Source organism: Dreissena polymorpha, chromosome 2 (assembly GCF_020536995.1).
Source record: "Dreissena polymorpha isolate Duluth1 chromosome 2, UMN_Dpol_1.0, whole genome shotgun sequence".
Classification (NCBI taxonomy): Eukaryota; Metazoa; Mollusca; class Bivalvia; order Myida; family Dreissenidae; genus Dreissena; species Dreissena polymorpha.
The window spans coordinates 149,339,007-149,363,496 of record NC_068356.1 but is presented as its reverse complement, the minus strand read 5'-3'; the positions used below and the strand labels follow the sequence as shown (position 1 = coordinate 149,363,496).

The window sequence follows — 24,490 nt, the reverse complement described above, 5'->3', positions numbered from 1 at the left end:
ACTGAAGCTAAATTTACAGAAATATCAAATAAAGACACGAGTAATTATGACTTAAATAAAAACTTAAAACAAACGAGCCGCGCTCTTGGAAAGGGGGCTTTGTGAATTTGCGTTAAGTTTCATCCCAGATTAGCCTGTGCAGTCCGGCTAAGGGACGACAATTTCCGCCTTAATGAAATTTTTCTTTTAAGGAAGTCTCTTCTAAATGAAAATTCCAGTCTAAGCGGAGAGTGTCGTTCCTGATAAGCTCGTGTGGATTGCACAGGCTAATCTGAGACAACACTTTACGAAATGCATTAAGCCCAGTTTTCCCAGAGTAAACATTGTTCGATTGATCCGAGCTGGTGAATTAAATTCTTAACGTAGATCAACTATAACAAAAAGAACAATGACACAGAAAATACAGCAGCCCTCACCGAGTAACTGTAGGAATAAGAACAGGATCTCCAAGATGTCAGAACCCGTACAGCTTTAAGTGATTTCAGGATGCAGAATTTAGTTTTCTATAAATTATGGGGGCAATTTCACTTTACCGGTACGTAAAAAAGAACACAAAAGCGTACCCTAACCCTAGCCCGCAACACCTAACACCTAACGCAACACCTTATAATCCTTTTTATTCTATATATTTCCTTAGTATCGGGGGCTACCGTTTCCAAACCCCCGCTTTGTCGATAGTGGTAAACAACTGCGTACCGGTAAAGTACTGTAGCAACCACAAATTTGGTCCGACGAAAAAAAACGAAAATAACGTGCATATTTACAATATGCAACTAAACCCAAATACCCAGTTTAATCAATAAAACAAAAAACTATTTGACTTATCTCAGGATACAGATTAAAAAGTATATTTGTGTAACCAATTCGGCAGCCATATCAACAACAAAATGGTCTTACAAACAAAGTAAAATTATGTGAAAATTCCCCATTTACATTTTTTCATCCTGGCTTAACTATTTTTTTGAGTTATCGCGCGATCCAGATTTGAACGACCTGAGGGCCAGGGGGACAGGCATACCCTTAATCCTCTCGGGTTACACCGGTGGGTGACTAAAGCGGCAAGTTAATGTAAGTATAAGAACTACACACAGCAGTTTCACTTTACAAAGTTAGGGTAGACCACTTGACATATTCGACTATACAACTTGTGTTACGATTAAAACACTACCATAAAGAGGTGCAACATATTATTGTTATCAATATCATAAAGACGTTATAAAAGTTGTAAAATTGAAAAGATAACCCAAAATGTAAAACTAACAACGCACAACGAGTAAGTTGTCTCCCTTTCGCGCAAGTATATTCAATCTTAGATCGCATTGAAGTTGCACGCTGCATGTATGAAGATAGATTACTACAAACGAAATTCTTTTTTGTAAACAGGCTAGTGTATGACTGCAGCAATGATCCATATGGCTTCAAGAAATAAAATCAGTAAAACAAAATAAATGATTTAACCACTTTTTGTCTGTCCAGCCACTTATGGTAACATCCCTTATGACTTGGTGTCCAACATTTAGAGAAAAATAAACATGCATTGATTTCATAAATTCCTACTGCAGTATCAAGCCAACTTCAATTACTTACATTTTCAGAAAGAAGAAGAAAAACTTGAGAATAGTTCATTGCAAAAAAAACGCGATTCGACATTTACATGAATAAGTGATGCAGTACTGGAAGACAAACTGAAAACAGGCATGTTTAGAAAAGAATGTACTTTTTGCACTTTCAAAAATTATGTTTTGTGCAAACCTTTTTTCATTGCAAAAAAACCTAGACAACAACAATGTGTTATCACAAAATGAAGGGTTAAGCTGTACGTTATGTACATGGGCAATTAACTTGTAAGAAACACATTGATTTACCTTCGTTAGATAAAATCATTTAATTATTATTTTAATATTCTGGTGGTGCTTATAACAAAGTGCTAGGGTAAATTGCTTAAGCAAAACACACATGATTCAATCACTAAGTAATATTCAATTAAAGCTTTTCAGCGTAAAGGATGTTGTGTATAAAGCGGTAACCATAGCAAAAACAAATATGGTCTTAATGTTTTTATATTGTGTTTAAATGCAAAAAAAAAGTTGTTTCCCCATGTTTGTCCATCTGTAACGGATGGGACTTTTAAGACATCAATACTTTTCAAACGAAAATATGCACACCATTTCGACAGTGCTTAGACTCTTTTACATCACATTCATAAGTATATGTACACAAAACCGAAAATACCATGGTTTACTTTCATGAATGAATTGGGCAAAAAAGCCCATGGTAAAACAAATCCCAAAGGAAAACCAAAAATCCCATGCGAAAGTATAAAAAAAAACATGGGAAGGCCAATTTTTAGAAATAAAAAATCAATAATTGATAATATAAATTCATTTTATAGAATTATTTATTAAATAGAAATATATACAAGAAAAAGGGTAAATCAATTGGGGAAATTTCGGGTTCGCAAAGTTTTTCCGGTTAACGTTATTTGTCAAGAGACGAATATGGCCCACAAACTTAATATGATATTGTAATACATGCTACTATTTGGTAATGCACAAATCCATCCCATCAAAGCATTCCACAGAAACGACTTAGATATTTGTCAATTGTTCTTTTATTTGATTGTTTATGCTTTAAAACCAATGACAACCTGGTACGGCATAAATATTGATGCAATATGAAAATGACAATATTATTTTTTGTTACAACTGCATAGAATATAGTTAGTTTGCTTATAGTTTCCCTCGGCGTTAATTATATTTACTTGGCTACCAATGCCAATACTTGCTATGTATTCATAATAGTCGGTCGTAAAAGTATTCAGCTCAACATTCTTTCATTTAAATCCCACCAGTCCTGTACGCCATTCCCGTCCATGTACATCCGCAAGGCTATTTCCCATAAAATATCTTGCTGGCGTTCCTCTATTTTCTTCATATTTCTGTCAGTCAAATCAAGGTCCGAATTCTTATCTGTGCACAGCTCTCTTCTTATCATATCTTTTAACTGAAGCAGTTCAAGCTCTGTCCTCATTTTGCTGTACCATTGCAAGGGTTGCTTGTAAGAAATTATGGCTTTTCTTATTTTCATTAATCGCAGTAGTAGTTTTGGCCCTTCATTCATCATTTCAGTAATAGTTTTTACCCAAGTTTGCTGCTGTTCATCATCTAATCCACAGTGTGCCATCAAATTTCTCTCAGGTATCATATAATATTGTAGTTGTCTAGAAAAAACAACTGCTCGTAACTCGCTCAGCCCTTCATGAAGCCAGTGTAACAAACTCCTTTCATGAAACAAGTATTGTGGGTTGCTCTCCGCTTGCCATAGCACAATATTCTTTACAACGTACAACGACACCTCTTTCTTTTGGGGCTTAAGTACCTCTTTTACGACCATTTTCAATAAAACATATATTTTAACCTGTGTGTCATTTAGATTGCTCACTAATTCATTCTCGCCAGTGTTAAAGCAAATTCTGAACTCTTCGTCTTTATGTTCACTCCCTTTAAAACCTGTCGGGACTAAAAAGGCTCCTTGTGAAACGACTTTCTGAACAATCTCCGTTGGGGGCCAATGGCGTGGTTGTCTTTTTGCCCACCTTTCCAGTATGCTGGGACAGTAACAAGGTATTGCGTGTACCGTATCTTGATGGTACGCTCCAACCGAGACGGGTATTGAGGGCCCCGCGCGTGGATAACTTACGGCAGATGGCGGCATTGGGGCCTTCTGGAATTCAGTAACAAGTTTAAGATTGCTCAAAATTCTGTTTCCACTTGGATCAACGACAATAGAATTGGAAAATGCAGGGTGGTGTCCTGGAGCTATTCTCACTAGGAGTTGTTTACAGTGATCTGCATAGCATGTCCTAGTATCCATTTTGAATATTGAAATATTGTTTGCGATTGCGTTAGGGTCAACACCGGTTTCTAGACACACAACTCTGGAATGTAATATAATACAGTCCGTGTCACTTTCAAAGAAGCTCGTAAGTCCTTCTAATTTGCTCCCAACGGTGACGCACATTACTTTGTCTTTGCTTTCGCGTCTATTCAGCACTCTATCCCTAAATCTGTAACTCTCTTTGCGAAACCGTCTGATATCTGGTCCATATCCTAGACAGTTCAGAATCGTGTTCACCTCCACGGAGAAATTCTCATTCTGAAATTAGAAAAATGGTAAGCGTTATTTATTAGCGGGATATTTTCCTTTATTAAATAGGCATTGATCACTTGCCTTAAATACAGACTTAAGTCAACATTTAAATCATTGTCTGATATTGTTGTATAATTCATTTTTCCATTTTAATTTAAAACTAATAATGTATGACATTAAATATAAAAACATATTTTAAAAAGACAATTGTTAATATTTATAAACTTATATACACTTTCACAGGGTAATCATGGACGACACTTTCCGCCTTAACTGGATTTCGCATAGAAGAGACTTCCTTTAAGAAAAAAATACCATAAAAGCGGAAAAGTGTCGTCCCTGATTGCGCCTTTTTTAGGCGTAAAACAATAACCTTTACTTTTCATGTTCACTGCAATTTGTCAAAACAATACGACTTACTTGATAGCGATTACTGTCAACGCTGTTTTGCCTCTGAAATCGAGAAGACATGTCATGGCTGGAACCACATTCCGCCATTTCGTTTGTTTCTGCACGAAAGAATGTAGCATTAATAAAATGTTATATGTTGTACAAAATGTTTTGCAGCAGTGATTTTTATGCCTTTTTTCCGACACATGCTGCGATGGTATTATTCATTTAACACATTTAGTCTAAACGCCAACGTAATCATCAACGATTTGAACCTTTATTATGCTACTGATACACGTTTGTTAACGTAGCATACGAACGACTGTGAAAAAAACTTTAACACTTCAAGTACCGAGCAATTTGAACGGAAAGTATATAAAAAAATGAATGCATATGCATCTTGAATTATACTTATAATTCAGTGATAAGCTTGAACATAATAATAACTCAATAGTCAGTATAAGTACTGTTCCTTAAATCCAAATACCGATAAAAAGGAAAAGTCTACCACGGACTTACATTTACGCGCTATACCAGATTTTCAAAAATGCTTAACACAGAGGTCCAGGAATTGATTGCAGTTACTTGTATATAAACCAGAACACACTTAAAAACAGCGAATATACAAATTAAAGGGGACTTTTCACAGATTTTGTCATGTTTTGAAGTTTGTTATTAAATGCTTTATATTGATAAATGTAAACATTAAATTTTAAAAGCTCCAGTAAAAAATCAAAAATAAAATTTAAAAAAAGGAAAAAAGTAACCCGCAGCAGGGCTCGAACCAGTGACCCCCGGAATCCTTAAGTAAAAACGCATTAGCCAACAGAGCTATCCTGCCAAGCATACATATGCTGCGTATATTATACCTTATATAAGCAATCTTCGTAGTTTCACAAATTTAAACGACAACAACAGAACTCTCCACATTTTTCAATCGTTTCCCGTTGCAATGCTTTATAATGTTTACGTTTTTTAATCGTCAAAAGATGCATATAATGGCTATAATAGACCATGGCAAATGTTCAGTAACACTCTTTCCTCACAAATATCATAACTAAACCGAAATTTTGCGAATATGAAACAACTTTTTTCAATTTTGTCAATTTACCAAACCGTGAAAAGATCCCTTTAAAGAGAACATTTCATGATTGAAAACCGTCCGTCACGCTTGTAAATTGTAATGAAATGTATTTCAACGGGTCAATAGATATACATAATTGTATTTATCAAAACAACAAACACAAATTTAAAGATTTCGTTTAAAATAGCATTCGCATTCAGATCAACTAGTACATACATATTTAACGGCATATACTTCGTGTTTTTGCATGAAAATCCTTGCTATGTAATACTTGTATTTAATTGTATTACACGTAATTGCATTGTCAGTTTACACAAACGGAATAATTAGAAGTAACAGTTGCTGTAATGCACTTTCGATTTCAATTTACTTGAACGTCCGCAGATAAAACGTAATAATGGAACGAACCTCAATAGACGAAAAATGTCAATATTCTCTTTGGAACGAATTAATGTTAAGACAATCATATTCCGTTGAAAGCATCGATGATTTGTATATCCTGTATTATACAATGTGTATTATTGTGTGTTAATAATATAATTCCAAATCTAAAAGATTACACGCAGTGCTTTTGTTTTCACAAAAGGCCGTGAATTCCCTGTTACTGCTAGTTGTAAGCTTTGTTTCGATGTGCGAGTAGAGTTGTCGTTGCACGCTCTCATATTAACACTCCCAGCAGAGTTGTCGTTGCATGCTCTCATATTTACACCCCCAGCAGAGTTGTCGTCCTATGCGCTCATAAACTCTTCAACTGACTCAATGACAGCAACCTTAATTAGAAGAAACAAATGCATTTTAGTTGCATGTAGATTTAATTTTAGGACTTGAAGCGTAGACATATGCAATAGTAACTTTCAATTCACCATATTTAGGCTCAAATCTGGTAGGTTTGATTGATGCATGATTCAGGAACTTATTTACTGCCCATTTACACAGCCGGCATTCCGCTAAATGCTAATGTAAACAAATGTACAAAGTAAGTGACATAGTGCATTGCTTATACGTATAATAAGTAGAGAGAAGCGACGGGAAGTTTTGTTGGAGTTATCGATAACATTAGGTTCACCGTATTGTTGTTTTACTAGTTGTATACAGAAAGAGCAGTGTTCTCCATTTAATACTTAAACTTCCTGGTAAAGAATAGAATGTGATTAAATCTGTTGTAATGATGACAGTGATTTAATATAGTATAGTTTAACTATAGTAGTAGTCGTTTGCACACGGACCAATTGGTGTCACAGCAGCTTTCCGATGGTTTATAGAGAAAAAACAGTGAATTAAAACTGAGATGTTAATGTTTAAAACAGTGAATTATCGATAATTTTCATTGTTTTACCGTAACTATTTTTAGATATCTTTTGTGTCCCCAGTTTGACCCCCCATTTTACCAAGGACAACTACTCTGCATTGAATGTTTATAAAATTAGCATCCTTTGAACATACATGTCATATTATGTCGGGGCGCCCTACGGTGAATTATATTGTTCGGAATTGCAAACATACAAACATAATCCTCTGTAAGCATACAATAAGAGAACATTTGTTTGATTTGGAGGAATACTCACGTTAATTCACTCGTGATCAAACACAAATATTTTTTTCTCTCGTGGCTGCGCCACTCGTACAAATATCATTTTCTATGATCACTCGTGAATTAAAATCGATATTCCACCAAATCCAACAAATATCCTCTATACGCATGTAATTGTGACTGTTTATAGATCTATGGTAAATGCCAGTACAGGGAAACATACCCATGAGGTAAACCTTTTAGGAAAGGTGCACCCAGTGCGAGGCTCGAACTCACTACAGTTGAAACATTATAAAGGTTATCTACCAATATAGCTAGTTTGCTCATGGATACTACACTACTTCGTTTAACCGTCATTCAGAAACTACTGCCTTTTATTTCAGACAAATAACAAGTAAACCCAGGACAAAATGTGCACTCAGTGTCGGGCTCGATTCCTTGACTGCCAGAAAACTAACATGCCACTTTTCCAGCTGATTTAACCGAGTGTCAGCTTGTTACCCAAGTGTAAAATGTGGCATGTCAGATTCAGCTGCTGAACAAGGGTTATTTCTGAGTGATAATGTGTCCACCATATAATAAGGGCAGGAGAATCATAAAGAATTATTGTTGAAGAATGCGATATTTTGGATGATCAAACATACTTCTTTTTACAATCAACAGGCGCCCATTGATACTGTTCGTGGCTTTTGTCTTTCTTCTACACATCAGCTGCAATTGGGCATTACAGTGATTACATGGATATGTACAAAGATTGCAACCATCCATGATTATAACGAATCTGGGACCCATACGTTAAAATATGAGGTAATCTGCATGAAAATTATTACGCAGTTCTACTAGAGGTAGTGCTTGACAGGTTTTGTACAGATATTTACTTTTAGCGGAACTGTTCACAGACTTAAATTGGAAAACTATATCATTTTTATCTGACAAGACGCATGTAATTGTATTGGCGTTTCAGTATTTGTTTCGCATATTTTAATTTTTGCATTAAACAATAGTTGAACAAGTCCCTTACAATGGTGGCATACTTGTTTGGATATTAACAGAGTCAAATAAAGACGTGGATTTTTGTGGACGGTTCAGGAATCTAACCGTACGTTATCGGGATTATAGTCCAGAGAGCCTCCCAAGGAGCTTGCCGACCCGTATCTTGGAAGCGTTCACGGTGCTTTACTGTGTAAGGTGTATCTGTTTAACCCTTTGCATGCTGGGAAATTTGTCGTCTGCTAAAATGTCGTCTGCTGAATTGATAAAATAAGCATTTTCTTCATTTTTTTCAAAGAATACTATCAGAATAGCAAACAGTTTGGATCCAGATGAGACGCCACGTTCTGTGGCGTCTCATCTGGATCCAAACTGTTTGCAAAGGCCTTTAAAATTCGGTTCCCGCACTGAAAGGGTTAACGAAGCACTGATAATAGCTCATATTGTAAACTGCCCATAGGCATTCTACAATGGCGAGGCTGGCACCAGACTAAATTAATAATGGCTCTTATAGGCAGTTCAATAATCAACAATTCAGGTAGGCAGCACATTTAACTGAACGGGAATAAAAGCGAATTCAATGATGTACATGTAAAATACTAAATTCAAATATTGATAATTTTGCGCAGAGCGATCTTCAATGAAAGTTATAGACAATTAAGAACGGAAATGTATTTTTTGTGTTTTTATTGATTGAATAACTCTGATTTCTGTAGAAACGTTTAGTAGGGCAAACAGTCTTAATACTGCTGGTCATAAAGATCAACACCCTTAAATGATGTTATAATCAAATAATTTACAGCCAAATATATATAATAACATTTTTTTAAACCGATCTATACATTATTGAAAAAAACATAACATCTTCCACCTTGAAAAATATTTATATTTTTATACAATTTATTTTTTAACAATATGATTCATTTGTTTTGAAATATTACATTTTTGATTAAATGAATCGCGCTAGCGTCGAAACTATTATCTTCAAGCGGATGTGGAAAAACTAAATTTTACCCTTCTATTGCATTGCACGACGCATCTATAAACAAAGTATAAATTTAGCTGCCCCACAAATACAGAAATATTATCATTAAAAATTTTCCTAAAATTATAGGCATTACAAAAAACTCATTTACTAGAACAATAACACTTCGAGTCGAGCGGTTGGATTTAATAAATTAATTCTCCGGAATTACTTGTTAAGTAAAAATTATCCAAAGGCGACTAACACTATGTTTTGGATTAGAAGTGCAGTTTCATTTACTAAGAGTAGGTTGTATGTTTTGTACATTACAAAATATCGCACTGTTATGGAAATAAGCGGACACCTTCCCACTGTCATCAAACGTTTCAAAAGACAAGACAAGAAAAACAGGTAATACAATGCTTTAAGAGTTTTAATCAAGGCATCAAACAAGGTTTTTCTAACAACAGTATTTATCGTAAAGTCAAAATTGAAAGCACTACACAGAAAAATGCAATATACACGGAATGAAGATCACAACAAAAACTTAAGCATACGCATCTTAAATGTTTAAAAAATAAAACATCCAAATCAAAACCAAATTATAAGTGAATTATAAAAAGGTATATCAACATAGTCATTGTAATAGGGGAATGGTAATGGCGTGTACATACCTGTGTATTCTATTTGTTGCAAATAATTCTTTTGACGTGCTAGATGTATTATGTTGTTTTGTAACCCTTTTAACAGTACGCTAGTGCTCAGCACAGACATACCACTTTGACCATTTTGTTCGTAATGGCAGGAATGTAAACACGATGAAATTTTATTATTTAATGTCATTAATAATAGTTCAATAAAACAGAGATCATGAGAGGAATAGGCTCACACTCAATTGTTCTTACTGAAAGTTATAATATCACTATCTAGCGATTAAGCGCTTGCAAATTGATATACTAATTATTCGTAGTTTTCAGACTGCTGTTTGAATTCAGAGCGTGTAAAATCGCAAAAAAATGGATGTATGCTTGGTCTTATTTTAAGCAAGTATATACGAGCATCGTTCCACAGTTTTAATAAATGTAGAACGTTGATGAATGAAAAAAATAGAATAAAGGTTCAGAGAGAGTGATACCCGACAATTAACGTAATAAGAGTTCTTTACAATTACAAATAATTCTCAACTGTTAAGTCGAAAACACAATGTACAATGTACAAACGATATGTACACTATAGGGAAATCCCCACGAGTATGTGCAGACACCTTATTGTAAGTTGCAGATCTTTTAATGGCAAGGAATTAATCGTTGTCTAACCCTTTGCATGCTGGGAAATTTGTCGTCTGCTAAAATATCGTCTGCTGAATTTCTAAAATAAGCATTTTCTTCGATTTTTTTTTCAAAGAATACTATCAGAATCGCAAACAGTTTGGATCCTGATGAGACGCCACGTTCTGTGGCGTCTCATCTGGATCCAAACTGTTTGCAAAGGCCTTCAAAATTCGGTTCCCGCGCTGAAAGGGTTAACAGTGATACAGCTTATAGAGGTTTCGATAATATAATAACACTTCATTCTATCGCTGACTGCCTCTCAATACGGGAAATAATCATACGAATAACCTTATTATACCTTGCTGTCCTTATTTATGACAAAGAACCAATTTCCAAAAGTAAAACAACTTAAAGAGGTTTCAAAATCAAAATTATAAGTAATATAGGAATTATGACCATTTAAATATATCATATTTTATTAACTTAGTCCTTAGTGACGTAGAATGTTTGTATCAGACCCAGGGACTGCTTTAGTTCAACGGTTCCGCAAACATGTGTTAACTATTGAACTTTAGTTCTGCATTTATAAATGGATGTTTTAATCTTCAACTAGCTCCTAAGTTAAGGCGTTGTATTTTCCTGCCATTTTTTTGTCACAGTCTGACACCAGATTCGAATTGAAAGGTTTATTAAGTGATGTGAATTTGTGCAAACGTACCTTTACACAATGCAATAACAATTTGGAGTATTAAAATGTACAAACATACATGTACCAAAGCATGCTTTCGGAATTTCAATATAACTTTAAGTTACTTGTCGTAACTTTTCATCAGAACAAAGTTTTGAAAGCCTATTTGTTGATATACACCACCAATACATCACAGAAACCTTCTCTGTTTTCGAAAGACATAAAGCCTACAACATGACCGACTCGTGAATATGTTAAGGAGTCGCTAGTCTCGCTACCTCTGTGTTCATCCACTGTCAATGCACTTGATATTTATGCATTTAATGATTGAAGAAAACATCTGTCCATTATATACTTATCATGGCATATAAATTGTTTATGTTGGCACGTGTATTATAATTGCGTCAAACATCGCACTTAATTCGTGCATAAATACATTTACTTTTAATTCCAATATAACTTAAAAATACAAAATCTTCATCACAATCATCGTTTTCCTCATGTCGGACGTCATGTGCAAAAACAAAAATCAAAGCATTTTAATGCAATACTCGAATATATAGATTTTCCGATCTCCTCTTTTAAAGCCTTGTATTCACCCACCACACGGTCATCATAACCGAAAACAAGCTTTATTTCCAAAGGTTGATTCATGCTATTGACTTTGTGCAACAATGCTTTCACACCTTGACATGATAATACGGAATATGTAAAATATGCGAAAATAACAGAGCGCGGTATCGGAATGTCTATATACTCGTCAAATGTAATTCGTAGCTTTTGAACTGTACTAAGCGTTGCTAGTAGGTTTGTTAATAAACCGTATTTGTTGATATGATACAAAAATAGGCGATGTATATTCATGCCCATCAATGAGTCATAGAGACCCTCACTGTCTCCATACGAATTCACATTTTAAACATTGCTGACACACATATCAGTTTGTGATTCATTAACTCGTTGTTTAACCGATGCCAAATCTTTTTGTTCATCTGCGTTGATTGATTGAATGAAACATTCGTCCAATGTAATGTTAACACAGTGATCGAATAAGGAGAGTTTCTTGAGCAATAGACGCAGCCATACAGACGAAACTGAAATTTTTATTCATGTTATTTTTTCTTTTGAAGATGGCAGGCTGATATCATGACACGCTGCTGAAGTTAGCATGTGGGTATACGGACTAGCTTTTGAAGATGGCAAGAAGATTTCTTGATACGCGGTTGCAGGTGGCAGGTTGATTTCTTGATACGCTGTTGCAGAGGGAAGGCTGATATCTTGACACACTTTTGAAGATGGCAAGTGGATGTCGAATCGGTTGCTCCCCGGGAATAACATTTCTATTGGAAATGTCTCTTGTTCATAAGAACTTCCAAAATATCGTATTGTAATTGATTTCAGTTTCAGCAATTTAGTTATGATGTTTGGATCAGTTATAAATACATCAAGTGTTTTTGCCATGCAACTTTGTATTTCGGTATTTATGTACCATGCATCTATCTCAAAGCCAATTCCTGAGTGTATTATTTTCTTGGTGCTCGTTAATGAAGACAATACAATGTTTGTAAACGTTATGTCTAAGTGTTCTAGGCAATCAGCAGATGATAGAAGAATGTCCTGTAAGTTCACTGTTGAAAGTAATTGATCACCAATTTCAGTTACATAAACACCGTCAGAAATGTCCAACCTTCGAAGGTTTCCTTTGTTAAGCTTAAGGAGACTTTCTAAACAATGACACTCCTGTATAGCAGTAGTGCATACGTCGTCCGAACAGGAGTGAAAGATGTCTTCGATGTTCAAAGGATCTAGATTCATGTCGTATTCAATCTCACTGATTTTACGTTTAAATAAATCTCCATCAATATTGTTAGCCATGGCCTCAATGTAACCCGATATAATCAGTTCCGGATACTCATAGAAATCAGCAGTAGTCACACGGTCGTCCATCACACAAGAAAGCGCATATGCAGCCTCATTGTCAAGTCCGCAAACGAATACAAATGTCTGTGAAATACTGAACATATCATCGGGAAAGTTATCCAGATAATTGGATATGACGTCGTCAATGACGTGTTTATTTCGGACGATGTAGCATGCCGCTAAGAATTCCTGCATGCTCTTGTGTACGAATGAAAATGTTACAACGGCTGAATGTTTCCTTTCAGTTAAAAGTCCAGACGTCAGGGAAAATGTCCTGTGTGGCTCAAATCCATATATTGCAATTTCTCTGTCGGTAAACACTAAGAATAACTCTTTTTCCAAAGAAAACAAGAGAGTAAATGCCAACCTGGAAATTGCATCTACGTGCTCAATATTTTGCTTTACGTAACGTGTGTTTTGAAAACATAAAACTGGTGCATTTGAAAAGAAGCCTACTTCATCGCTGACCTTCTTAAGTAGACCATCTTGCAGAATGCTGTAAATTTTGCACATTGAACCTTCAACACATGTATTAGCCGCCCATAACGAAACGATTATTTTAAGCAATATTGGTTTTGACAACAATTCTTCAAGTTGTTTCGATTTTACGTACTGTTCAAAACAATAATGTAGATGTAACTTTTCCGGAACGAGATAACCCATTACCTTCCTACTAAGGGTAAATACATCTTTTACTCCATCCAATAGATACAACCCGTCAATTTGTGAGTCTCGTATACGTTCGTCTGCCAGTTTCCATGGCCGAGTTGTTATTAACAAGGTGCACTTGTTGTGGCATTCCACCATCAGCGGTAGTATTAGTTTTCCTTTCGTATCTCTCCACTCATCAAGGCCATCTTGAATGACAAGACAGATTTTCTTTTCCATAATTCGTTGAAGAAGAATGTAGGCTTTGTCACGGTCTATATCTGAATATACCATGTCGATAATATGTTCTTTAATCATCTTTGGTATTTCACGCTCATCGAGAGAATCTCTCAAAGTGACGAGAAAGACGAAACTAAATCCAGCCAGTGATGCAAAATCATTAAAATCCGTTTCATCTTCACCAGAATAACATGACGAGTGACTGACCTTGCACCAGTCTAACACTAACTTTGCAACAAACATTGTTTTACCAGTACCTGCGTCACCTTGTAAAAATATTCGTCCATTTAACTTGTCATTAGTGTCAAAAAGGTCCTTGTAAAGACAAATTTCTCTTTCCTTGCATTGGTCATATTTCTTTTGAAAATTTGAGTAACACGGATAATCTCTTTTCAACGTTGGCTTATTCATTTGCATTCGGAATATGTTTGGGGTAGCATATACATTATCTATTGGTGTAGCACTACCGAAACTTGGATTCAACGGCGACAAAGTGACGAGATTTAGAGTATTGTTGTAATGCTGAATTAAACGCCGACGCAGATCTGAAATAAAATATAGACATGCTATTTACTTGGAATATATTTCTACAGTACATTTTAGATTGTTTGTTATGATTGTAGAAATAGTATGTTCTGGTCTAAAAAATCAAGACCTAACTGGTAGAATTTTACAACACACATTAGTATTTTGACAAAAAACAGTTTTATTTTCTTAACGCAAAAATAAATTCAAGAAGTGTGCAATGACTTTTGTTTTTATATTGTTATTTGTCTGTCATTGTGTTATCCAAATTAACCTACTATTTCAAAATATAAAAAATATCTTAATAAGTTATTTTTGAGAATGTCAATACAATTCATTCATTAATACGTTCTCATACAATTCGATAGATTGTAAATCATTTAGCATGCAAAATGTTGCAATATATATGAACATGTTTGATATATACTGCCATCATACAAGATCCATGTTATTTTTGTTTGATCAAAAACAGAATAAACTGCAATTTTAATGGTTATGTTAAAGTGTTACCTTCAATTTCTAGGTCGTTATTTATCATTTCTGTTTCGTTCAGCTTTTGCTCAATTATTTCAATCTTGTTTCCTATTTCTTGTGCTTTTTTATCTATTGTCAGTGTATGTTGAAACACATTTGCTGCGTGTATTTCAACATTGTGCGCTGTGTGTTCTATTTCCTGAGCCTTCTGGTGTACTTCCCGTGCTATTTTTTCTGTTTCTAAAGCCTTTTGTTTAACTTCCTTTTCTTTCTCTGAAATCATTTTAGCGCTCGCTAACCTGTGAGATTCTATCTGTGCTAATACTTCTTTGCCTTCTTTTGAAATTCGCTCCCTTGCTTCATTTTCACTCTCCTCAATTTGTTGAAGGCATTGTTTCATATGGGTATCAATCTCTAATAATACCGTGTCCACTTCCTTTGAACGTCTTTCACTTTGGTCATTTATTTTAACCAGATTTTGACGCGCATCTTTCAGATGTTCAAGTAGTTCGTCTGGAGTGATAAATTGTGTGTTATTTTTCAACTGAAAGTATAAAAGTATCTTGTAATATACCTTTAATTATTGTAGGCATCTACTGTTAACATGTGTACGAATGATAACGCAATATACCATAAGCATAATAATAACCTTATATATACTAATACTGTTAGTAAACAATACATTGAACACACAGCATAACATAACAAGCGTATTTTAGGCATATGGGATTTATTTTTATCTGTTATTGACTTTTTTTCATAGTTTGTCGGACAAAAAAGACCTTGCAATTATATGTAAAAATCAAAACTATCAGTGAGCAGTTTTAAGGATAAAAAGTTTTTCTTCGAAAAGACTATTTGAGAAAAACAAAAGCATACTTTTCTGAGTGTATTTATTGCTGAACTTGCGTTCGGATCGTTTGCAAGGCTGACTGGATCAGTGAGAAGGCTTTGTAATTTCAGAATTATGTTCTTGAGGTCCGAATCTGCTACTTGACAACTCGAAGTGTGGCGAACGTCTCTGCCTATCTGACGAACCTAAAAAAAACAATGAATGAATTATTGAGAAAAACAATTGGCACACCAAACATTATAATATATGTTTCAGAAATCATTCCAAATGGTAAAGATCAGTCCAACATTAGCCCCCATTTCATATGCACAAATAAATGGATTAAATTGATCCTTGATAAGGTTGTTTTGTTCTTCCCACCGAAAGAAAAGCCCGTAACCACCATCATTATCTTAGAATAAAATATACAGAATATACTTTAAACAAGGAAAATACGTTCAGCGTTCGAATATATACAACCATACGTGCTACTTTTTTTATTAAATAAATTGTTTTAAATTTAAAATTATGTAAAATGCATTTAATTGCGTTTCATAATGAACTGTTATAATGTTATAACACAAGCGTTTCAATAATATTCTGAAGTTTAAGATTTAAGTCTTAATAGCGGTTGGCGAATACGGACCCATTACTTCAGTTTGATATTGTTGCATCTATTTGCACGATCACAATATGAAAGGATACGATAAACTAAACTTATAAATGAATCTTTAAGCGAGTTTACGATACTCCTGGACAAAAGTCCGCTTATGTTTAATTTTGGTTTGATATACTGAATGGCATTCGCGTTCTTGCCTATTAATAAATTGCCATATGGGAAACGTTTTAATTAATATAAACCATATGTACCTGTGTCAAAATGCATTCTGGACTTGGAAAACGTGGTGCAATATTGAATGAGAAACACTTGTCAAAATGCGTGCAGTTAAGGATTACACTTATGACGCCATTGAAGTCAGTGTCCTGTACTGACGCTACATCAATATACCCGTCCGGAGGAAGATAGCATTTGGCGATCTCCCAGTGGTTTGCAGCCCATAACTCAGTTCTTGTATTCTTCCAAGAAGGATTAGAATATCTGTGATGTGAGGCGATATTTTGTTTCACTTGATCACATATATTCATTGGACAGGGACAGGGAAGTAGTCCTGGTGTATTGTGAAAGCTACAACTCTTTGCGTTTCTACATACACCGTATGTTGGGCATTTTATTAAGTTCTCTGTAAAGCAATTTCCACAAGCTCTTCCAACATTTGCGTGCAGTTTCTGTATTTCTGAGTCAACAAACTTTTCTAGTCCTTGCTTGGTGATGATCAGTGCGATTGAAGCTTTAAACCAGTTACACGTCTCCTTGTTGCTAAACATATCATCCAGGTTTCCAGCCATGTTCTTACAATCTCTATTCTTTTTGGTCGATTGTAACTATTATTACTTTGCTATTATGTACGGAAAAACAACACGCCATGATTTTTTATCTGAAATATATTTAATGTCTTGAATTTATAACGTAATAGGAATGATGAAAGCAAAAAAAGTTCAGAATATTGAAGTTTGTTTCTCCATCTCGCTCATACACATGGATAATGGGGAGGGGGGTGTATTAAAAATTATGATTTTTATAATCATTTGAGGAAACCTTCAATACGTAATTTTAGGCATAATGTTTAAAAAGCATTTTTTTTTTAAATTTAATTAGTAATGGGGGAACATTTCGGCCCCAAATATGACCACATAAAATCACTGCTTTATTATAGTAAACTATTGTCACCGATGCAACTTAAGATGTATAAATCTAGTAAAATGTTTAACATAATAGTTATAAATAACTCTTATTTCGTTTTACTGATTACGAGAAATGATGAAGATTTAAAAAACGTTTAATTAATACTTATAAATGCATTTTATGATGATATCCACATTTTAAGCTTGAATAATTTATAGGGTAGAGCTATTTATAACCGTTTTTAAAGGCCATATGAAGTCGAACAATTACTATATTGCATAATTAATAATATTAAATGACAGAATGCGTTTAAATACATAAAGACACATGGATTAAATGCAAAACCGAATATAAAAGCACAATCATTAATTGAACTTAAGACTTAAGATTTTGGTGACAAAATACAATTATCTATCAAACTGCGCTTTCGTAACTGGGAAAAATATCGTTATATCAATAAACTATTCCATTGATTTTTCGTTTGTATAAAGTTCCCTCTAAACGAAAATCCTGTCTCTAAGGAAAACGTCGTCCCTGTTTAGCCTGTACGGGCTGCAATAAGTTATCTGGTAAGACACTTTACGCACATGCATTAAGCGTTGTTATCCCAGAGCGACTTGTATATCTTTGTTTCCTTATTGACAGCCATATTAATTTCCTGTACGTTATAACTTCCTCGTCATCGTCAGTTGGGCAATTTTCAAAAACGACAAAATTTGTGTTTACGGTCCATCGTGCAGACCCTTGTAAATAATATCTTTTGAATTTAATTAATCTTCAATTATGAGAATTTCGCTTTCGATTAGATAACACCATCAGCCATAGTACATATAAAATATTGTTGGTTTGGTATATAATTAATGCAGATTCAAACGTGATTTTCTCACAAGCATCATTTTACGAAGAACCATTGGAAATACGTTCTTTTATATCAATTTCGGACGTCTTAAAGATAAATTATTGGTAACCAGATGGATATCCCCCTCCCACGATTTGTGGATATATATATATAATTATTTATTTATATATATATAACGAATGACGATGCTTCAACAGATCAATGCAATTCTGTGTATTTTAAAATGTATTAGATAAAAACAATAAACAATAAAATACAAAATTAACGCTTAATATACGAACATCGATATGGCCATACATTGTGCGATAAATGAAAGTGGTTTAAACAGTTTTATGCAAAACTAGTTGGCATTGTTAATTTTAATCTTTTTTTTTCTTCCGTGTTACTCGAGCAGCCTCCAAGTTTGTAAACACGTTGTCCTTGAATTGATGTCAGTAATACACATAGCGTTATACAATATGTAGGAAATGTATACGGTCTTTGTTATCAGAAAATTGTTTTCAACGAAATATACTCGGAATGTTTATTTTCTTCCATGCACAGGTTTGGAACAGACTTGATATTTTTATTAGAATGTGTATTATGTTCGCGACTGGTTATTCATTAAATTTTACATACAAACTGTATATTTAAGTTGAAAATTCTTAAGTGTTGTTTCGATGTAGTCTCTATTAGTCTCTGTCAGTTACATACAATAAAGAAATTTTTATATACAAACATGAAAACATACACAGTTACATTAAAACATAAGCAAAATACACATTTGGACAACGTATTGCCATAATGATAATGAGAACTAGAGCCAATAATAGTTACATATAACTTGTTTTTTAAGTTTTATGATAGTTTAACTATGAAACATTAAATTTAATTATAAATTAAGACGATGCAATATATAACTTTATAACTTTATAAGGTTTTGTTTTATCAAAGAAGTGAAGCAACTCAATTTAGCAATAATTTTAAATCATATTGAGATACCACACAAAACTACTATAAAATAAAATAAATCTTACCGACTGAACCCCTACATTAACCGTCCTTTCCCGCACTACAAATAAAGCGAAAACACAATACACAGTTATGTAATGGGCTAGACAGTCGCGTGACAGTGGCGTAGCTAGAACGTTAAGTACTTGTTAGCAAAGTTCCCGTATTTAAAACGCTTCTCAAGAAACCTTTCTAAATTTTCATACATAAATACTAGTTCAAAAGTTTGTGTCTAATGCATGTATACAATGTTTACATTACAATTATTATAACAGGTCCATATTAAAATTATGCTAAGCGTTGATTGTTTAAAAAGCCATCACTTCACTTTCACTTTCACATAGAAAGTTTTGATCAGAAAATGTCAACTTAAAATTTCCATACGCGACATTATGCTTACCGGCCCCATGCAAGTCACTGCTTGATTTAAAACATGCAATTTGACTAATTGTAATGCATATAGGTGGAATAGTAAATATATTGTTATCAAACATTTTCACCATGCTATATAAATTTCATGATTTAGGTTAATGCTTATCAAGGCCGACTTAAGCGCAGACAATGTGTGACTATATGTGCATGTGTGCATGTTCTTTCATTTGTTGTTAATAAGTATTTAAGTATGATTTAGGTTTTTAGTTTCAATTTTTTGTCTGTAACAATGGCAAACGTTCACAAATAAGTAACATATCCTAACATATACTTACGGCATTACATTTCAATAGTTTCAACAAGTTTTCTTTTTTTTATGCAAACGTATGTTACCGGTCGCTTTAAAGTATCATTAGTAAATTAGACCAGTCGACGGCTATTGTTTGTCAGAAATATACATGCCAGTTCAATACATTTACTTGTATTCCTCATTTCCTATATAAAGGACCATAGATAAATTACAATGTAGACAGCCAAGTTGAATTTAGCTTGTGTTTCCATGAATATTCTTTTCTTTAAGAAAAGGTAATGTACGCATGAACTCAAAAAATTTCAAAGCATTCAAGAAGAACTAGTATGTCGCTGTTTATAGTTATTCAAGTTATGTGGTTAAACTTAAAGTATCAACATACGCTCTGATACTTAGTAAAATAAGAAACTTTTTTTTCCTACTTTTGTGTTGTATCAGGCTATTGTTTTTATAAATATAACCAAATCCCTACAGTTGTATTGTGATAAATCTACATTGACATTATGAACGATTTGATTTCTCCAATTCATTGCCCAATTTGCAATGGTGGGTGAGCGCGCATCACGTCCAATTGTGTGTAACGTTTAGATTAGTGAGCATGCGATTTGGTTTATCTGGTTATTAACCGCACTGCATACTATTTCCGGGCACATTCGCATGTTTACGACATTTTCTTTCTTTTGTGTTATTGTCTGAAGCTATTTTTGGGCAGTTGTAACAGTAATGTGGAACATCTGACTTTTAAACAAAAATAGAACTACGCTGGTAGTTCTATAGTCCACCTTGCTCTCGACAGAATACGAGTTCGATCGAAGTATGCGAGTAGCATTTTAGCTTTATCAATTTACACCATGTACCAGAGAAACATAATTAAAAATGTCTTAGCGGGTTTCGATAAAAGTTAGTATTAGTATTTTTTATCTTTCTACAGCCTTGAGTCTTACCTGCGATATTGTAGAGGTTGGCGGGAGACAGTCGTCAAAGCACTTAGGAACTTTTGCAAGGTGCTCCAGTCGTCTGGATAGTCCACACAGAAGTAGCTTCGCGGTCACATCGTGTTGCGGAAGTGATGCATATTAAGAGGCCAGATACATGTAAAACATTTTAAACCATAAATAGTAACTAAATAAAAAGTGTTTTCATTTAAGGTTTAAAGAGCTTATACAGCAAATATAAAAATGAAAAAAAAAAAAAAAACATTTTGACAGCAGTTTACATTTAAAGTAATTTTAGGATATAAAATATGTTTGAAATAAATTATCTGAAAGCTTTCCGTTTTCTTGGACGTTGGGATGGGCAAACGGAATGAGTTTTTTTATACATGTACTCCCACAAGTATACAAAACATATTGTGTATTGGAGCATTGATAATGCTTGCGCGCGGCATAAACCATTGAAAAAAAATCCAAAAACCCAACGCTAAAAACACAAAGTACATTCTTGGCCAAGTACCTATAAGTGAAGCACGGTCGATTACCTGTGTTATAACGGAACTACAGAGGCCGGTATTACATTCATATGGTCCGTACCCCTATGACTAAACTCACCTTCTAGGCTATGACTATTTCCGACATTTACTACAGGTTGATAAATCGGCATGGTTACACACCATAGATAAACACTGGGGAATGCTTGCCTTATTTTAGACACATGCACACCTGCTCAACATTAAAAGAAAAAGATACAGGGGACGCGGTTAATCTTCCACGATATGGATGATATTCGTTGCCAAACATCCAGCCATGCTGATCTGTGTTAAAAATCTTGTTTCCTGGTGACTTAACTGACCTTCAGGGCATGGCCGCTTTATATCCGACATTTACTACAGGTCGATAAATCGGCATGGTTACATACCATAGATAAACACTGAGGAATGCTTGCCTTATTGAGATGCATGCACACCTGCTCAAAAGTAAAAGATAAATGGGGACGGGGATTAATATTACCATGAAGCGAAGCAATTGTGTATATGTTATGTGACTTCTTTATCCTTAAATCGTGCGACTCTCATCATCCCCTTCCAGCGTTCGATTTGTATTGACATTTTGGGAATTTTTTATACTTGTGAGAAAAGTAAGTATAAGTGTTAGTAAGTGCAGGTCGCCGTGGTGTAATGAATATGGTGTCCGCCTAGCGACCGGGAGGTCACGGGTTCGATCCCCACCGTGGGATGAATTCAATTTGTTAACCGTCTGATTGGGTTACAGATATAAGACGAACAGGTAATAAATACAACGCATAGAAATGTTGAGTCATAGGATAATTTATACCTTGACCGATCCGAATGTATATTAATAAATCGCATGGAGAAAAAAACGCTGTTGTAAAATAAATAAATCTTGTGTCAAATTATGATTTATGCCAAATATGGAGTACATAGTTTACATAGAGTCGACAATAAGCTTAACTACTTGGTAACATATATATCGCTAAGATTGCATATACGAAAATAGAGCTCGAACATCGAACCCCCGATCCGTTGGCAAACTCTGTAAAGAGAAGGCCACGGGGAAGGAAAATTAAAACGTTAAAGAGAATGATGATGAAGCTGTCCGGTGAGCGCAGTGGTTGGCTCACGTGCTTTTCACATAGGCAACCCGGGTTCAATCCCCGTTCCTGAAAGAATGTGAGGTTTGGTTGATGGTCATCACAACGAACTTATTATGTTTCCTACGGCTTCCTCCCCCCCCCCAGACAACACCACTCAAAAATTGAAGATCTTTCAGTAACAACTAAATAGCTTCAAATTTGCAGCTATAGTTCAAAAATTAGCAAATCTAATAATTTAAAAAGGTGGGATTGCGGAGCACAGACTTCGTCTAAATATGATACAGCCTCAGGGGCGGTAGGACCTCATAAACATTCAAATACACACACAAAAAGGGCCCTTACATAAAGGCCTCCGTCCTACCGTCACTCTGGGCGAAGATATTGCTCTTAGTCTAAACTAACTCGCACACATGGCATAATCATGCGTGTTACTTGTAATATTCTATTTAGCAAGTTGACACTCGATTAGATATAGTTTATAGTAGTTTCATTGACAATGAGTTGACCAAAACTTTTTGTACATTTACAAATATCACCCTGTTGTCATGGAATCAAGCGGGCACCTCCCCGATGTAATCAAAATGTTCGAAAATATAGGACAACAACAAAGGTAATTAAATGCCTCCTAGTGTTTAAATCAAATGCATCGTATTTTTTTTCTCAATAATTATGTCGAAATTAAAACATCCAAAGCAAAAGTATTATAAAAGGGAAAAATAGTTTTATGTATTTGCATTGTATTGTCATGTTTATAGGAGAACGGCATTATTCATAACGGAGTATACATAAATATTTGTTCTTCAAATTGTATATTTGACGATCTAAATGTCTTATGTTGTTGTGTAACCCTTTTAACACTAAGCTAACGCTAATTATATACTTGTCAGTTTGACCATTTCCTTCATAATCGCATGAACGCAACCAAAATGGAATTCAATCCTTCAATTGTATTCATAATATTGTCTGTAAAACAGGCCTTATTAGATGAATATGCACACACTATATGTTTATCACTGTAATATCTATAGTAATTTATACCATGTAATTCTATCCACCGCAGTACTGGCATAAAGTTAAAAAAAAAAGCTTTACGTGTCTAGAGATATAATATTTCACTTCTTTTTTACTTCATGAAAATAACCTCAAATTAATGGTATTTCTTTATCATCGTGAAAAGCGCATGCGTAAAAACGGATGTTGGCAAATGTTTTGATGTTTTGGTTAAGTAAACATGTAATTCGCATGGATCAAAATGGTATGCAATGTTCAGCGTTGGATAATGTACGTAATATTAATTAGTATGCGCCCGCATGTAATTTCATTATATCGCTTATAACAGTTAACATTGCTTCACTGTTTACCGACTGCTATTTAAATTTAAGATGATTAAACTTTACAAAAAAATCGATGAAAGCTGTGTTTAAAGCGAGTGTATACCAGCTTAGTAGTACATTTTGGAATAAAAAAAAGGGTGATGAATATGAACTTAACTCATGGTTCGAATAAGTCGTACCCGACAATGAACGAAAAAATATAATCTAATATTGCAAATAATTTTCCTTTTTTTCATTATTAATGCAATTAATACAATCGATTTATGAACAGTAGAAATAGTGTCAGGAGAGAAGTTATTGTCGCAATCAGGTTGACATTATAGTTTAACTCAAGTTTTTAATTAATTATTATATAATTATCAATTATACAATACATGACAATAGATATAATACACACATGTACACAGTAAAACGTCATTTGCACGAGCAGGAGAGAAACCTTCAAATACAAGTCCGTACTTTATTTTTGGCAGGGACCCAATTTCCAAACATTGAGAAGCCTTAGACAGGTTTCGATAACACGTAACTCTACCACCGAAAGCCTCAGAAGACGTAAAATATGACAATATTGATGATATTTAATAAATGTTACGTAGTCTTCAGCAAGGTAGAATGTGTGTACCAG

General features: G+C 34.4%; 2 protein-coding genes across 2 annotated transcripts; both read right to left on the bottom strand.

The window, feature by feature from the left end:
• Nucleotides 1-2,568: 2,568 nt before the first annotated feature.
• On the bottom strand, nucleotides 2,569-6,492 carry LOC127869399 (uncharacterized). The gene is made up of 2 exons (XM_052411946.1): nucleotides 4,570-6,492; nucleotides 2,569-4,155 (listed from the first exon to the last, which is right to left on the bottom strand). Exons 1-2 carry the CDS (start codon nucleotides 4,645-4,647, stop codon nucleotides 2,818-2,820), a joined length of 1,416 nt encoding a protein of 471 aa, XP_052267906.1. The 5' UTR covers nucleotides 4,648-6,492; the 3' UTR covers nucleotides 2,569-2,817.
• Nucleotides 6,352-19,420, bottom strand: LOC127870195 (uncharacterized). The gene is made up of 6 exons (XM_052412851.1): nucleotides 19,326-19,420; nucleotides 16,577-17,202; nucleotides 15,754-15,912; nucleotides 14,911-15,418; nucleotides 13,444-14,420; nucleotides 6,352-6,393 (listed from the first exon to the last, which is right to left on the bottom strand). Exons 2-6 carry the CDS (start codon nucleotides 17,111-17,113, stop codon nucleotides 6,352-6,354), a joined length of 2,223 nt encoding a protein of 740 aa, XP_052268811.1. The 5' UTR covers nucleotides 17,114-17,202; nucleotides 19,326-19,420.
• Between the last annotated feature and the right edge of the window lie 5,070 nt (nucleotides 19,421-24,490).